Source organism: Lynx rufus, unplaced genomic scaffold (genome assembly GCF_022079265.1).
Source record: "Lynx rufus isolate CCGP_SWC_20201006 ecotype Redwood Valley unplaced genomic scaffold, mLynRuf1.p SCAF_6, whole genome shotgun sequence".
Taxonomy (NCBI): Eukaryota; Metazoa; Chordata; class Mammalia; order Carnivora; family Felidae; genus Lynx; species Lynx rufus.
In genome coordinates, this window is record NW_025814878.1 from 8,949,936 (window position 1) to 8,967,163 (window position 17,228).

At 38.6% G+C, this 17,228-nt stretch overlaps 1 protein-coding gene across 5 annotated transcripts in view; it reads left to right on the plus strand.

The window, feature by feature from the left end:
• The window catches only part of SYNE1 (spectrin repeat containing nuclear envelope protein 1), a 473,246-nt gene that overhangs the window by 400,514 nt on the left and 55,504 nt on the right, over positions 1-17,228 (plus strand). For 4 of the 5 annotated variants that reach the window (XM_047102923.1, XM_047102922.1, XM_047102925.1 and 1 more), the window contains 3 exons: positions 1,319-1,474; positions 9,406-9,564; positions 12,650-12,816. In XM_047102923.1, the coding sequence (XP_046958879.1) occupies positions 1,319-1,474; positions 9,406-9,564; positions 12,650-12,816 (482 nt within the window). Of the gene's footprint in view, positions 1-1,318; positions 1,475-5,458; positions 5,613-9,405; positions 9,565-12,649; positions 12,817-17,228 lie in introns of those variants that run through there. The other variant, XM_047102926.1, reaches the window with a different exon arrangement.

A 17,228-nucleotide genomic window follows, 5' to 3' on the forward strand; every position in this document is an offset into this window, starting at 1 on the left:
TAATGTCTCAAAGTGAGTCAGTATCAGGGCTGCCTGAATCCAGAGGCTGTATTTTTACTACATGGACTCATCTAATGTAGTCCGTGGGTCTGAAACAGTTGGTTTTTGGTGGTGGTGGTGTTTCTTTTATAATCCTTACATCGTGGGTTATATCTGATGTTTGGGTTAGGGCCTAGAAATTGGAATTAAAAGGGGAAAAATCTTTGCATTGGTTTAACAGTTTAATGTCTGCAAATATAAGCAGAAATACTGTATATTTAATCCACCTGGATGGTTTGGTCTTTCAGCCAAATACTGTTACCATGGGACCTCGTCTCCTAAAATACAACAGTTACAAACATACCCTGCTATTAAGTTCAGAGATTAAAAGGATGCATTTTGGTCCAGCTCTCTGCTACTCTTCCCCAAAGCACCCTTTGCAGCAAAACAAAGCAATTACCTGGAAAATTCAGACTAAAATCTTGTTTGTCTAAATTGCCTGAGAAGTTAGCCTCAAACAGTACTGTTAATTGCCTTTGCTTTTGGAAACTTGTCTCCTGTGTGAAGAGACAAAAAGATAGGGGAAAAGCCACGTGAAATACTCGATTTATACACAAAATTGGTTGGAATCTAAAAGCATCAACAGCTGGCAAAAAGCAGGTTATACAAATTGCAAAACTGGTCATCTGTTCAAAGCATGCAAAAACCAACGTCAACTCATCCAAATACTATTTTATGGATTTGTTCTTAAATTATTCCCCAAAAGGACAGAGTACATAATTTTCTTCAGTAACTTGAAGAAATCTGTGTTCCTAGAGGAAATGTATTTCCGTTATTTTCAATTGAGTAATAATAGCAATGGATCTTTTCAGCAACTGTGTTAAGTCTCTATCACAGACTATAGCAACTTCATAGTGTTTGAAGGTGAAAGTTAACCTAGGAGTTTGTTTTTTTGAAAATATTTTGTTAACATGATCAGTAACTCAGGACAAAAATAAAGGCTGGATCAGCCGTTTATGAAATCGGTTTAAAAGTAAAGAAGATCGCGCAGTGATGAAACTTCAGCTTAGAAAAGATGTGCCAAAACGATCAATTAAATGGCAAATAGATCATAGGAAGATTCTGCAAGCAACCGCGGGTTTTGTCAGTAGAACTTGGCCAAGTATCAGATTACATCAGAGCAAATAAAGTACATACCAAGTGAGATGTTCAAATAGAATGGGATGGAAAGATCATTGTACCAAGAGGGGATTCCTAATACACCTCAGAAATTGATGATAGATATCCATGGGTATTCACGTTTTCGGGGGGGGGGTTGTTGCTTTTTTCTTTAATCTAGGAGTTGGAAAATGCAGCTGGGAACTGGACAGACGACTTGGTTCAGTTGGCTCTTCTGAAGGACACCCTCTGTGCCTACATCAGCGCCGATGATATCTCCATCCTGAACGAACGCATGGAGCTTCTGCAGAGACAGTGGGAAGAACTGTGCCACCAGGTAGGATGAAGTCTAGACTCCGCGTTAGCTCGGTAAGGTGGAAAACTGGAAGATGGCTTGGAGCGTCAAATGGCTTGACCCACGTTTGGACCCATCCCATAACTCAGAGTAGACACAGAGGAAGAACTCTGGTTTTTGTGAGCATATTTCAGATTAAGTCATTAAATCCTAATATTATATTTGAAATGCATCCAAACTGGATTCTCTTGCTGTCCCTTTCACTGGCCAACAAAACAGTGTAAGAGGAAAACCAGTTTTTTGGTTCACGGATGGGGTCTTGCTAGGTGGATACTGGTGGTCTTTTTCTACTTGAACATGTGAAAAAGCTTTGTTTTATTTGCAACTTCGGCTAAAACTGTGGGGGTGGTTTTGTGTTTGGAATTATCGTGGCTTATTGATTTACCAGAGTTGTTTCCTCGTAATTCATGTGTTTGGCATTTTTAGTCATACCTGATTCGTACCTTCTTAATAGCTTAAAAGAGATCCCAGATTGGATTTTGATTTTGAAATAAGAGGGAAAGATTGGCAGAAAGGCAATGAGAAGGCATCCAAAGTAAAGAGGAATGACAGAGATCAAAGGCCCACAAGTGAAGAACAGACTCTGACCGAGGGCCTTGAGACCAGACCCTCTGGGAAGCTGGGAGCGTGTCTATAGTGTCCCTTCCTTCACCTGACTGCTCTGCTTGGCACATAATAGGCTGTGATGCATGGTTGATATTTGTTAAATGGGTCAGTCACATGAATTATTGTGAATTTCACAAGCTATAGCAGATGCTCCTACAATCAAGTTTACAACAGAGTGGAGAGGAGAATGAGTCCAGAAGAACTTGTACAGTGAAGAAGAAAACTGGTATAAACAAGTTAAAACAATGTAGAATGATGTAAGCAAACTAAGGGCAGTTTGGGTTGCAGGGAATAAAGGAAACGCTTGTTGCAGCAGATAAATCTCGAGCTGAGTGCAGGGAGATGGGGAGCAGAGGGGACAGATTGGTGTGCAGGGAGCAAGCAGATGGGTTGCACGAGGTCACAGCTTGAATAAAGGTACAGGTGTGGAGTAGACAGAGGACCTGGCTGGGGAGAGGCAAGTGTTGGATGGATGAGGAAGGGGCTTTTGAGAAAGGTCTCGGTGCCTACCCAGTTTCAGGCCAACTGTGCTATGCTAGAGACCTCTTCTCTGCCATCCTCCCCACTTTTTCTGACTTTAGAGGTGCTTATCTTCATGCTTCAGGAAACATTAAGCAAAGTTTAAGAGGCTCAGAGCCTCCTAATTGATTTGACATCAACAAGAAATTTGTTGTTAGGTAAATTTCTCTGTATGCTTAGATTAAAACTGAGATACTTTTCAGACTATGAGCCAAAGAGAAACCCTGGAGCACACTTTGTAAATGTGTGAAGAATTTCCTATGAATATGTACTTTTAAAAGGCAGGAATGTAAGAGATGATGTTGAGTTCAAAATTAATTTAGCCAGTTTTTATGGAGCTTCATAGTCTTAGTGAACACAATGAGAAACTTACATGGAGTGTAATAATACTAATCACAATAGTATATACCTCTCTGAATTATTCAAGCCCAAATCAATACATTAATATCCAGTAAATTGTCATATAATTTTCTAATGTAAGGACTTTATCGTGGCATATCATGTAAGTGAAATATAATTTGGTGGGTACAAATAATGGAAAATGATCACATTCAATTACTTTTATGAGCCTTATTCATTTGTTTTTCCTAAGATTGAGAAAACTCCATCACTACTTGCTGACTCAACACTTTTCAGTGTATCTGTGAAGTTAATTTTACTGTATCTGTTTCTCTGGCTAATTGATGTCTACAGAGCCTTCAGAGAGATAACACTTGAGATATTGGCTTCCATTCCTTTTCCAAACCTGCCATGAACTTCCCTACCCCAAGATCTTGCTCAGATCATTCTTCCTGCCTAGACTGACCATTCCTTCTCTTCTAATTTTAACCTTTTTTCAAATTCCATAACCCCTGTGATGCCATTGTTTGAGATCCTCAGACGTCAGTATTTTTCTATTCCTCTGAACTCCCATTTCTGTTTTGTCCAAACCATCATGTGACAGTGAGTTGTTCCTCTCTTCTTCCTCCCTTTCTTTCTTTCTTTCTTCTTCTTCTTCTTCTTCTTCTTCTTCTTCTTCTTCTTCTTCTTCATGTTTGTGGCTTTATTTCAAGACTATGAGGCCCTTGGGTCACCTGAGTGGCTCAGTCAGTTAAACGTCTGACTTCAGCTCAGGTCATGATCTCACAGTTCATGAGTTCAAGCCCCATGTTGGCATCTGTGCTGACAGCTCAGAGCCTGGAGCCTGCTTCAGGTTATGTGTCTCCCTCTCTCTCTGTTCTTCCCCCGCTCATTCTCTGTCTCTCAAAAATAAATAAACATTAAAAATTTTTTTAAAAAAGACTATGAGACCCTTAAGAATTAAGACCATTTCTTTTTATCTCCAGTGCCTAGAACAGCTAAGTGTTCATAGGTACTATTAATTAAGACAAGACTTTAGGGTATTTGTTTTATGTCATAATTCTTACGTTCTTCTAAATGTAAAATAATGGCAAGGTCTCTGAATATTTTGAAAGTTAAGATTATGATTGTGCAATATTTTTTGATTTAGGAAAACTGGTACTGGGTAAAAATGCTATGAGACACAAAGGGCATAAACTTCTAGTTATGAGATGAATGAGTTCTGGGGCTCTAACGTACAGCATGGTAACTATAGTTAATAAGACTGTATTATATACGTGAAAGTTGCTAAGAGAATAGATTTTTTAATTTATTAATCAATTTAAAATTTTATTTATTTTTTAAAGTTTATTTTGAGAGGGAGCACATGCGCACACTTGAGTGGGGGAAGGGCACACAGAGAGGGAGAGAGAAGCCCAAACCAGCCAGTGTTATCAATGTGGAGCCGGAAGAGGGATTTGAGATCATGAGATCATGAAACCAAGAGTTGAAACCAAGAGTCAGGAGCTTAACCGACTGAGCCACCCAGGCGCCCCAAATTTTTATTTATTTTTCAAATTCCAATATCCGTAGCATACAATGTTATATTAGCTTCAGGTAGGCATATAGTGATTCAACACATTACTCAGTGCTTGTCAATATAAGTGTACCTTTAATCCCCTTCACCTATTTCACCCGTCCCCTACCTGCCTCCCCTCTAGCAGCCACCAGTGTGTTCTCTATATTTAAGAGTCTTTTGTTTGTTTGTCTCTTTTTTAATTTGTTCATTTGTTTTGTTTCTTAAATTCCACGAGTGAAATCATATGGCATCTGTCTTTCTCTGACTTATTTCACGTAGTAGTACAGCCTCTAGATCTATCCATGTTGTTGCAAACGTCAAGATTTCATTCTTTCTTATGGCTGAGTAATACCTTAAATGCTCTGACAGCATACACAAAAATAGGAATCACGTGAGATGATGGATGTGTTAAGTAATCTTGAGGTAATCGTTTCACCGTGTCAATGTATATCACAGCACCACGTTGAACACCTTAAACTTACACACTGTTGTAATTCAATTCTATCTCAATAAAGCTGAAAAAAAGAGAAAAGGGGACAAAAATTTATAATGTTTACAATTGCTCACCAGACTTAGATATATCTAGGCAATAGTCTGTTTGGAAATACAGTTTGAAGGCTGCTGTTATCATATAATGTGCCCTGAAGAGATTAATACCTTGCACCTGTGAGTGGACTAAGTCAAAAAAGAGGAAGCAGATTGACTACATCGTGTTTCTAGAAACTTTCTAAATTGAATGTCTTCAGGCATGAAGGTAAAGCATACTGATCTGACGTTACTTCAATCTAAAAAGAATTAGTTAAACCAGTGAGATTTTAGGCATGGGTAGTCATACAGAGGTGTCAGGATGTAACTGTAAGTAGGAATATAAATTAGTTACTAGTCCTTGAGTGAGTTTCCGGAGTACTTCTGTCAAGTATGAAACCACAAAAGGAAATGAGCTTGGGGCTGTGTCTCATTTTAAAAGTTAAAAACTTCAGTTAAACATGGCATTATCCCACCGTTAAAGAGCAAGTCGTGTGTCCGTATTCCAATGGAAGCAGTTGATGAGAAGGCAGGAGTGATTGGGGCTGCCGGTGAGAGTGAGGAAGACACACTGTAAGTAAATGTTTCAGGGGAGGGTCGATAGTACAAAAGTAAACTGTTTATAAACCGACTCCCCAAATGGTCTGTTGTGCCCATGTACAGCCTTAGCTTATCTTTGTCCTGATTCCTGTTTTGGTTCGTAGATCTGTGTGTAATTCTAGTTGAGACATAAATATATCACCATTGTAATTGCTTGGTGTTTTTCAAATTGTCATGGTAAAAATATTTGAAGTAGAAAAGGATGTATTTCCTGTTCAGCTGCCTCAGGCTCTGGAGGTTTTAGCTGGTTCTTGCCAGCTGTTGGCAACGCAGTGTGTGTGTATACCGTTGAGAAAACATAAATGTGTGCTAAGCTGATCAAGAATTCGAGGGTTTCGGCTGAACCCAAAGACAGAGAGGGTAACGTTCACTTATCATATAGCCTGAATATCAGTTTTACAAACCAAAAGGACAATGCCATCTCCATCTTGAATGTAAGTCTTTTGAAACGCTTTTGGTGGCACTTTGCAACCACTGCTTGTGGTCTACCTGTTTCTTTCCTCTGTTGCTTTAGCATAATAAGCAAATGAAAGCAGTGCTTTCATGGTGTGTAAGAAACCCAAGAGCTTCTTAGTGGAGTTATTGAATACATGGGGGTCAAGGAGAAAAAAAATACTAAAAATTCAAATGATACCCTGTAGTAGTAGCAGCAGCAGTCGTATGTTAAAGGCCGGCTTTTGTTAGATCTTTAGTATGTACCAGTGGCCTTCTTAAATTGTTTTCTTGTTCATATTCTATTATGAGCCTTCTGTATTCCAGGACACATATCAATGCTTGGCACATAGTAGACACTTGTTTACTGCAAACAATAAACATTTGCTTAATGAAATTTGGAACAGATGAAAATTCATTTATAATGAAGGAAGTGAGGCTTAGAGATGACAAGTGACCTTGCCCTGGTCATATCCTTAGTAAATGATAGAGACTGGTTTTTTGAATCTCAGCTGCCTCTGGTTATTTGATCGTAATGTTATATCGCAGCCTGTATCAAAGACTCCAGCTTTGCTGGCTCTATCTCATACGGACTATAAGCAACTGCCTCAACTTTGTCTAACCTTCTCTTTTCTTATCTTTGGAATGGGGATAATAAAACCTACTTCTCAAATCGTCTGGGATGTGGTGATCTTCCTTGCAGATGTTGAGACAAGCCCTGGAATTCATCCTTGCTCGTGGCCAAGATTTGGGGGAAAAGAAAAGGAGGAGCTACACGTAGCAAGACCTATTAATCTTAAGTCTGAAGGGCAGGGGTTTTTGCCCTTTCCTTAGAAAACAGTTGCTTTTGGAGGTCCCAATTACAAAAATATAGTTTCAGTTTGGACATCACTTAAAACAGAATTTGAATGACCAGCCACACTCTTGACTCTGATGCTCTGTGAATGAGACAGAAAAGTTCTTCACCAGAAAATTCCAAATCTTAGCATTCCAGCAGAAGATCGGAATACACTCTGCTGTCAGAGTGTGAGAGGGAAGGGATGCTGGAAGGATCATGCGCTTAGCTGAATTTTAGCTCCAAAAATTTTTAACCCGCCTTTTCTTAGCCTTTTCCATTCCTGCCAGTGAATTTACCCTAAGTAAATTCATTTCTCTTTGGCTGTTCTGTATTTTTCTGCCTCAAAGAAAACAATGATAAACTGACTTGTACTATTGGGGAAACACTCAAGGGATTCATCAGTGTCACCCTACCCAGAGGAACTTTTGTTTTAAAAGCTCATAATTAATTCAAAAGACTGAATTTGTGAAGACTGACATTTCAGAAACTATGTGAGGTTATGGGGCCCACTGTCTAAGCAGTTCACTCTGACTAGGCCCAGCCCTAGCATAGGGAACCTGGTCTCAAAGCCTAATTGTTTTCTTAGGTGTAGAATCATAGACATTTTGGGTTTTGTGGGACCTTGACTCATTAACAGAGCCAACTACAGGCAGAATTGCTAACTAGGAAGTATATAGCACCTTAAAAACTATTTTTATTTTGATTTTTTAAAAGGAAATTGGTTTGAAGTATATCACAAAGTGAAATGGGTTGATGGGTAAGGAATATATGTATTAAAGCAAAATGGAGCAAAATGTTAACAATTTGGGAGTTAACAATAGGGAACATGTTATGAGTGCTTGCCATTACAACTCTTTCCACTTTTCTGTATGCCTCATGTTTTTCATAATAAAATGTTAGTGAAAAAAAAGAAAATTGAGAGGTAGGTGCTTAATGTAATGGGATGACTGATAGAATGTCGAGCGTTATCAGCATGAATGCGTAGAATATCCATAAAGAAGGATCATCTCATTGCCATTCAAATCACATGATATTTTGGTAACAGGTAGTTTAGCCAACTAAAAATATTCCTTACGATCTTAACCAGCCCTGCAAAAACAAGACTATTATGATGTCAGAAAATTTTTAAGTTATGGAAGGGATCACTCTAGGCCCACAGATAAGGAACGGGCCCCTTGTGTTTCTAACGCAGAAAGGGCTGTTACAACAGCCCCATTCAAAAATGGACAAGGATTTGACTAAATAGTTCCCTAAAGAAGATACACAAATGGCCAAGAAATGTGAAGAGATGCTCAACATCATTAGCCATCAGAGAAATGCAGATCCACATCACAGTGAGATACCACTTCACGTCCACTAGGATGACCAAAATCAAAAAGGCAGATAATAACAGGTGTCGGTGAGGATGTAGAGAAATGAGCCCCCTGTTGCTGGTGGGAACGTACGCTGGCACAGCCACTTAGGCAGGCAATCTGTAGCACCACCGTGTAACCTGGCAATTCCACTCCTAGGTGTATACCCCTAAGGCCACTAAACGTGTGTCCCCACACACACTTGGACACAAGTGTACAACAGCAGTATTACAGTAGCCAAGAAGCAGAAACAACCCAAACATCCATCAGCAGTTGAGTTGGTAAATAAAACGTTGTCTATCCACACGATGGAATATCTTCAATAACTAAAAGGAATGAAGCACTGACCCATGGTACAACATAGATGAACTTTAAAAACATGCTAAGCAAAATTGTATGGTACGTGAATTAAATCTCAATAACGCCATAATGCAAAAGAAATAGAGAAGGAAAAGACACAAAGGTTAATAAATAAGACAGAAAGCAGGAGGGAAGTAAGAGAACTTGGCCAAAGTAAAAGGACTGGTATAGAGCTGAGCCACAAGGGATCCGTCCTCCACTTCTGACCTCTTGCCACTGTGTCGTCTGTTCCAATCTCTCCAGATACCTGAGATTCAGTTCTTGCTTCCTTTTTTCTTTCCTCCCTTCTTTTCTTCCATTTCCCTTTTCTTCCTTATTCTTTCCTTTCCTTTTCCCTTCTTTTATCCTTTCCGTTTTTCTTCTCTCCTTTCCTTCCTTCATCTCCTATCCTTTCCTCTCTTTCTTCTTTCTACTTTCTCTTTCAATAAAAGTACATTAATGATGGTGTAGAATCTCTACAGGGAACCAATCACAGTGTGGGGCTGGGTTGTTCAGAACCTTTAATGAGTGAATGTGCATGCGTCTAACTCTTCAGGAGGCAAGTACAGGGTTGGATCCCCACCCTCCCCCCTCCCCTGGCATTTAGCAGCGGGTCCTTGTTGTGAAAAGTGAAAACTTGCTGGGGATTCCCTCCTGGCACTGTGTCCCAGGGAACAGTGACCTAAAGAGATGCACAGCTAGTGCTTATTCCAGTCCACCCAACTGACTTTATTGGCTTTTTTCCTCAGGGTACAAGTTCTACTCTCATTATCCCTTTACATTTTCTCCCATTGAAATTTTTCAGCTCTCCTTAAGGCGGCAGCAAGTGAGTGAGAGATTGAATGAATGGGCTGTCTTCAGTGAAAAGAACAAGGAGCTTTGCGAATGGCTGACCCAGATGGAAAGCAAAGTTTCTCAAAATGGAGACATTCTCATTGAAGAAATGATAGAGAAACTCAAGAAGGTACAGGATGCATGGCTACATATGTTTTCACTCTTCGTGACGCTTAGGCATACTTTTAATAGGTATAAAAAGATGGTCTTACTCATTATGAAATTACTTTCCTGTAAAAGGAGCACTATATTTTAAACGTTTGATCTTTTTAATATGAAATAAACTTGCATGGAAAGGCCTCTTTTACATACAAAATATATGGATGTGATGAAGTTAATTATCTGCTGGTAGACAAATGTTCAGTATTTTTTGGCTTTAGCTACCTGTTCAGAAGGAATCATTTATGTATATTGCTTTTGTGGTTTTGTTTTTGTTTTTAAAGAGGTAAAATCACTTGAGAGAAACCAAAAGAAAAAATTCTTAGGATTAGTTAAACTGGCATTTTCTCTATAAAACATAATTCATAGACAGTTACAAGAATGAAGACTTCCTGAGAATTTTGCTTCATATTATTTTCAGGTTGTGTATAACTCGCATTATTTTATACATTCATGTGACATGGATGTTTTTCATGTCAGTGTAGGCTGATCGAATTTACTAGCATTGAAAAATGTTTTTGATGAGATCGGTGGTGCTTTTACATTATTTTTGGACAATGATTCATTTTTACTTTTGTTTAGTTTATGTTCCTTGTTAGCACATATCACTGCCAGCTTTATGGTGTACTTTCCCTACGTACTTGTTTCTTATCCCTGTTCAGTGGAAGCCCCACTGGATTATAAGCTTTGCTGGAAGTGTCTTTGTCTATTTTGTTCATTGCTGCATCTCCTGACCCTGAGCAATGCCTGCCTTCTCATAAGTCCTCAGTCACTATTGAATAAGTGAATTATAGCCTCGTTTGTCCTAAAATAAATGTAAATAGTAGGAAAAGATATCTTTATGCATGCATACACATAAAGAGAAAAAAAAAACTCTAATGTGTCAGCATGCGATATTAATAACCTTATAGGCCTCCACTTAAGATATAAAATTCTGGGGGCTCCTGGGTGGCTCAGTCGGTCAAGTGTCCGACTTCAGCTCAGGTCATGATCTCACGGTTTGTGGGTCCGAGCCTCGTGTCAGGCTCTGTGCTGACAGCTCAGAGACTAGAGCCTGCTTCAGATTCTGTGTCTCCCTCTCTGCCCCTCCCTTGCTCTCTCTGTTTCTCTCTTTCTCTCTCTCTCTCTCAAAAATAAACATTAAAAATAAATAAATATATATATATATATATAATTCTAGCAATAAACATTTGTATATTTGATATTGTAAACCTTTAAAATGTGGACTAAGCTAACACAGATTTCATTTTACTATCTGCCCATACCTTTGCCCTTTGATAGTTTCTGGATACCAGACAATGCTCTTCTAGACATGATTAATGTCCTATAGGTATTATGGTGAAGTTTGCTATAGAAGAAATTTTGGTTAAGTGTGTATCTATACTCTCATTGATTTTCTTCATGAAATTTAAGGTGGCGTATTTTGGGGGTGTGGAAAAAAACTATCTCTTGAACAAAATACAACCACAATTTAAAATTTAGAAAAACGTTAGTTTTTCACATAATTTTGTTATACTATCTGGCACAATGTCAGAAATAATCTTTAAAATATTAACTATACTATTCTTATATAAAATGAGTTAAGGGATATAAAAAGAAGTCTTTATGAGCTTTCTTCTTGTGGTGTCAGTGCATCTAGTGTTTTGGTCATAGAATCCCACTGTATTGAAGTAACATAAAATGGAGGACAGGTGCGTTGGGGTTGCTGGGCCTAAAGAGAGCACTCAACACTGAGATAGAATAAAATTGCACTGGCTTCTCCCATTTCTTTGGAGTCTTCTTGCTTCAGTAACTGACTTGAGGGGATAACCTTATTGCCACACTAACTTTAGATCAAGAGAAAGTTAAAATATCCGTGGCCCTATAATACCTATCTTTGTGTATTATTTTGCTGAGATAATATTTGCTGCACGACAGGAGTTTAGCCCAAAATTGAAAACGGTGATTCTAAAGATTGGCTCATGTCACTGTGGCAGGAGTAAGAGGATCATTGGTCAGGCAGTGAGAGTTGGAGAGGACAGGAGATGTCCATTCATCATCACTTTAACCATACCATTCAGTGGACTTTCTCTTGCATATGGAGCCAGTGTTTCCTTATCCAAAACAATTTTTAAGAGGAGTGAGTGCAGAAACTGGGTGAATGAAGAAGATTGGAGACCCACTGATCCTCTAAGACTAATGGTTATCATTCTTGTGAGTTAATTTGCCATGATTTATGTGTTGTAAAGTATTGACATGATATAGAGGATAGCTCTATTAAATGAAGGTATTAATTCTTAAAATAATCTGCACAAATAATTGCCAGAAACACATATATGCTTTTACATATATATACATATATGTCAGTTGTACATATATAATTGCGCAGACACACACACACACACACACACACACACACACACACACATCTTCTAAGCCTCTTAGCAACTATTTGTATGAGGATTGATTCTAAATATAACACCAGGTTGGTGATTACAACAATAAGATACAATTTCCCAGCATTAAAATGTTTCAAGTTTTGTCTTTTATATCTATGTATATACTGTTAACTGCTTTTTAAATGCCCATTTTATGTAAAAAAAAAAAAAAAAAAAGGGGCGCCTGGGTGGCGCAGTCGGTTAAGCGTCCGACTTCAGCCAGGTCACGATCTCGCGGTCCGTGAGTTCGAGCCCCGCGTCGGGCTCTGGGCTGATGGCTCGGAGCCTGGAGCCTGTTTCCGATTCTGTGTCTCCCTCTTTCTCTGCCCCTCCCCCGTTCATGCTCTGTCTCTCTCTGTCCCAAAAATAAATAAACGTTGAAAAAAAAAAAAAAAAAAAAAGCATCTCCATCCTCTTTAAGACCATCTCTATGAAACTTCAATCGAGAGTCTATGTACATACTGAAAATAATAGGTACCATTAATTCTTGTGTACATGGACTGGTAATCACACAGTATTCTTCCTGCCCAAACTATTTCCAAGCAGTGGAAAACTGTAATTATCATGTTTCTAGTAGAGCCAGGCTGAATGCATTAAGACAATGATTTCTGACCTCTGTGATTGCTATTTATTATGCAGGATTATCAAGAGGAAATTGCTGTTGCCCAAGAGAACAAAATACAGCTCCAGCAAATGGGAGAACGACTTGCTCGAGCCAGCCATGAAAGCAAAGCCTCTGAGATTGAATACAAGCTTGGAAAGGTCAATGACCGGTGGCAGCATCTCCTGGATCTCATGGCAGCCAGGTACAAAGGATTCTGGTCAAGGGGCGCCTGGGTGGCGCAGTCGGTTAAGCGTCCGACTTCAGCCAGGTCACGATCTCGTGGTCTGGGAGTTCGAGCCCCGCGTCAGGCTCTGGGCTGATGGCTCAGAGCCTGGAGTCTGTTTCCGATTCTGTGTCTCCCTCTCTCTCTGCTCCTCCCCCGTTCATGCTCTGTCTCTCTCTGTCCCAAAAATAAATAAACGTTGAAAAAAAAAAATTAAAAAAAATAAATAAATAAATAAAAAACAAAGGATTCTGGTCAATAGGACACATGTAGGCAGAATTTTAAAGCATTTGGTCCACCTTTCATTACAGTGAATCTTCCTCTGTGTTCTTTCTCCCCACTGATTTTAGGCTTTTCTCATAAATGTCACTTTCATGAACTTTGAAATTCTCCTTCGTATGTAATAAATTCAGTGGTGTTGCCACTTAGCTTAAAGTCATATCAAAACAAAACCCATTCTCAAAAGGAAAATTCTGTGTTTCAGAGCTTCATGGGTATTTAACCTTCTATGAGGAAGGAAGTAGAATGGCTGGCTAGTATCCATGGAGGGTATTTTTGTCTGCAATAGGAAAAAAAGTTTTATATATATATATATATATATATATATATATATATATATATATATATAAAAGTGTATATATTTATATATGTACATATGTGTGTACATATTTATATTTGTATAAATTTATATTTATATAAATTATATATTTGTATATGTACATATATACATATATATGTATATATACTTATATACATGTATATATACCTATATATATACATATATATGCTTATATATGCTTATATATATGTACTTATATATGCTTATATACACACACATTCCTACTATATTTCCAATTAGCAAAATGTGGGAATAAAGCTAATTATTGCCACTCTGCTTAGCTGTAGAAATAATCTGCTGCATTATTATAATATTGTGTTAGGTTTAATAACTGTAAGTGTCTGCCTTGTATCTGGGAGGAATATTCAGTTGCTGCTGGAGAAGGGCAGGGTGAAGAAAAGAGATAAAAGTAAAGAAATTAAAATATATAAGGGCCTTTATTAATAACATAAAAGTCTGATATAATTAATGAGGCACTGGGCTATTTGTTACAAAGGGAATGACTAAAGTAAATGCTTTATTTGAGGTGAACTTGGCTTCATGTTGGATGTAGGTTCCATGAGGGCAGGCATCTCTGACCATTCTATCCACTGTATGTCATGACCAAGAACAGTGCCTCAATTTGGGCTCAATAAATATTTGAATGAACAAGTACTTGAATATTTGAATGGGTATTATTTTTTTTTTTAATTTTTTTTTCAACGTTTATTTATTTTTGGGACAGAGAGAGACAGAGCATGAACGGGGGAGGGGCAGAGAGAGAGGGAGACACAGAATCGGAAACAGGCTCCAGGCTCCGAGCCATCAGCCCAGAGCCTGACGCGGGGCTCGAACTCACGGACCGCGAGATCGTGACCTGGCTGAAGTCGGACGCTTAACCGACTACACCACCCAGGCGCCCCGAATGGGTATTATTTTTTATGGCAGTTAGGAGATTTAGAATATTACAAATGCTTCTGATTCACAGCCATTTTGGATATAACCAACAATACACTTTTTAAAATCTGGGTTCTTTTCCTTAGTCATGCTGCATGAATTTAGACCTGAAATAGTGCCTTTTGAATACTGTGTGCCCACAAAAATTGCATATGGTCATGGCAATTCCATATGTTGATTGTGGAAATAACTAGCATATTTTTTTCCACAGAGGGAGTTATCCAAGAGAAGCTAATATACAAAGATGAGATTATAATTTATGCTAGCAATAATGAAACAAAAATGGAATCAATGTTTATCAGTTTTCAAAATGTTTAACAACAGCACTGTGATGGCTAACATTTATTGAACCCTTAATTTGTGCCAGCGACCATGCTATAGGCTTCATACATGTCTTCTCATGTTTTGTTCACTGCACCCTTTGAGCTGGGCATTATTATTGTACCCATTTTCCTGATACAGAGGCTGAGGCTCAGGCTTGTCCATGGCCCCTCACATGCTAAGTGGCCTAGCCTGCACTCTCTGATTCTACAGCCCATGCTCTGGAGACTATATTATGCTGTCTGCCAAACTTATGACTTCCTTGTCCCTGCTCTAAAGAATGCAATTACAAGGAAATTAGATTCTGTTATTTATTTCAACAATCTAGTTTCCCAATCCTTTGTAAAGTGTTGACATCAGCTCTGAGACATTTTGAGGCTACAAAGACAGAGGTTCCTTTCCTTGAGAAGTTCATGGTGGGCAGAGAGACATGCAAAAAGAAATCAAGTAAAGTGATGAGCTAAATGCCCGGGTAAAGGTACTACAAAGAAATGGAAATGTACGGTTCAGCTCACCTACTCCAAGTATTCCAGTGTATGTAGGTTTTAGAACCCCACTGCTATGTTTAGCCTCACTTCTCAGTCCGTGATAACCAAATCTTATTTCAGAAGGACAAACTGAAGCTCTTTATTCTATAAATACCCTTCTTAGGGAAGCCGCCCAGTTGGTAAACATCCCTGGATTTTTTTGGTCAGATTATGACTCATGGGTTAGCTTACATTGCCATGTAATCCAGTTAAACTAGTTAATGTTCTTTTCTAATCTTTAGTGGCTCAGTGGTATGGAATATGGGGGATATACTATGTTAAAGATGTTTTAGATGGAATCTAATATAAGTTAATCATAAGCAGCTAGTTTAGTATATGAACTAAATTTACATTACATCAAATGAGGTAGGTGATTTCTCCTCAAAGTCATGTTTATGTATAACTTTTCTGTTGTTCAAGTGAGGATTTTCTAGGTGTTATTTATTTTTCCAAAGATACACTAGTAAACTTGAATCAATCAAATATTTATAAAATATACATGCTTTATACTACAGTCACTAAAACACTCATATGTTTCTACGGTTGTAGAGTCTTACCACACACAGATGCAGTTCCTACAGGAGATTCTGTCGATACGCTGTCCATTTCTTTTTGCCTTCTTCTGACGTGTACCAGCTGATGTGCTCACCATTCATTTGCTCTAGAGTTTAGTGCCACACTGGATTCATAGTCTCCTTGAAGCCTCTCCTAAATGACACTTGGCCGTCACATTTACTTTCCATTTCCTTGTTTATCAGAGCCTCGGGAGTACACAGACCAGCTGACCGTTCCCCACACCCATCTTCAACTATGACCTACCCGCTCAAATATCAAGTTTCTATGGTTCAGTCTCATTCACCACTCTTCCCTCTTCCAACTTTGTTTTCCTTCCACACTGATTCATTAATGCAGAACACAACTTAGTTGAGCCTTTTGATATTTCTGTGCTGTTTTGGTGTTCTTGTGGGAATGGAGAGGTTATTTCTGAAGATTATATTTTCAGGTGCATAGCTTTCCTGCTAACAGAAACAGGAAAAAGAAAAGAAAGAAGATGCACTGCTAATAAACCTGTTGCATGCAAATAGAATGTATAACTTTGAGTCAACTTCCTATCACTAGTGGATTAGCTTAAACCATTCTGTCTAACACAAAATAAATGTGTTTTGCATTGAATTTTTAAACTGTCACTAAGAGTTGTCAGCTTTTTAGGGCAACAAAATTTGCTTAGTTATTTTTAGGTCTTAGGGGATAATGCTCTAGTATCCTGACCATAGTTTCTAGACCTGCTCAGTTTAATGTAGCAGACACTAGCGACCCGTGGGTCTTTAAGTTAACTTAAATGGGATATAATCAAGCTATGGTTTAATTTTAATTATAGTCAGTTGCGCTAGTCATATTTCCAAGGCCCATTTGCCATATGAAGATAATGGCTACCTTATTGGGAACTGCAGATACAGAACATTTTCTTCATCCCAGAAAGTTCAGTTGCTCAACACCAGCCATGACAATTGGCCAAAGCATTTCTGAGCCCTTGGCTTTCATTAAGAGTCAACATAAGAGGGGCACCTGAGTGGCTCAGTCACTTGAGCATCCGACTGTTGATTTTGGCTCATGTCATGATCTCATGGTTCGTGGGATCAAGCCCCTCTGTACTGACAGCGTGGAGCCTCCTTGGGATTCTCTCTCCTTCTCTCTCTGTCCCTCCCCCTCTCACATGCTCTTTCAAAATAAGCAAATAAACTTTAAAAAAGAGTCAGCACAAGAAACAGTCATTGATGTAATTTCTTTAAAACTGTCTGCTGGGAATCTGGCTCTCATTTTGTCAATGAACTGCGAAAAAATCCACATAGCAGTTGTTCTAGAGTTCAGCACTAACAGGAAATCTGTCTCTTAGCATTAGTTGTTCAGTGCTTTTTATAAGAGACAATGCATTATTGAACTTTCCCCATTTTGGTATCTAGGAAGTTCAGACTTAATTGTGTGCTCTG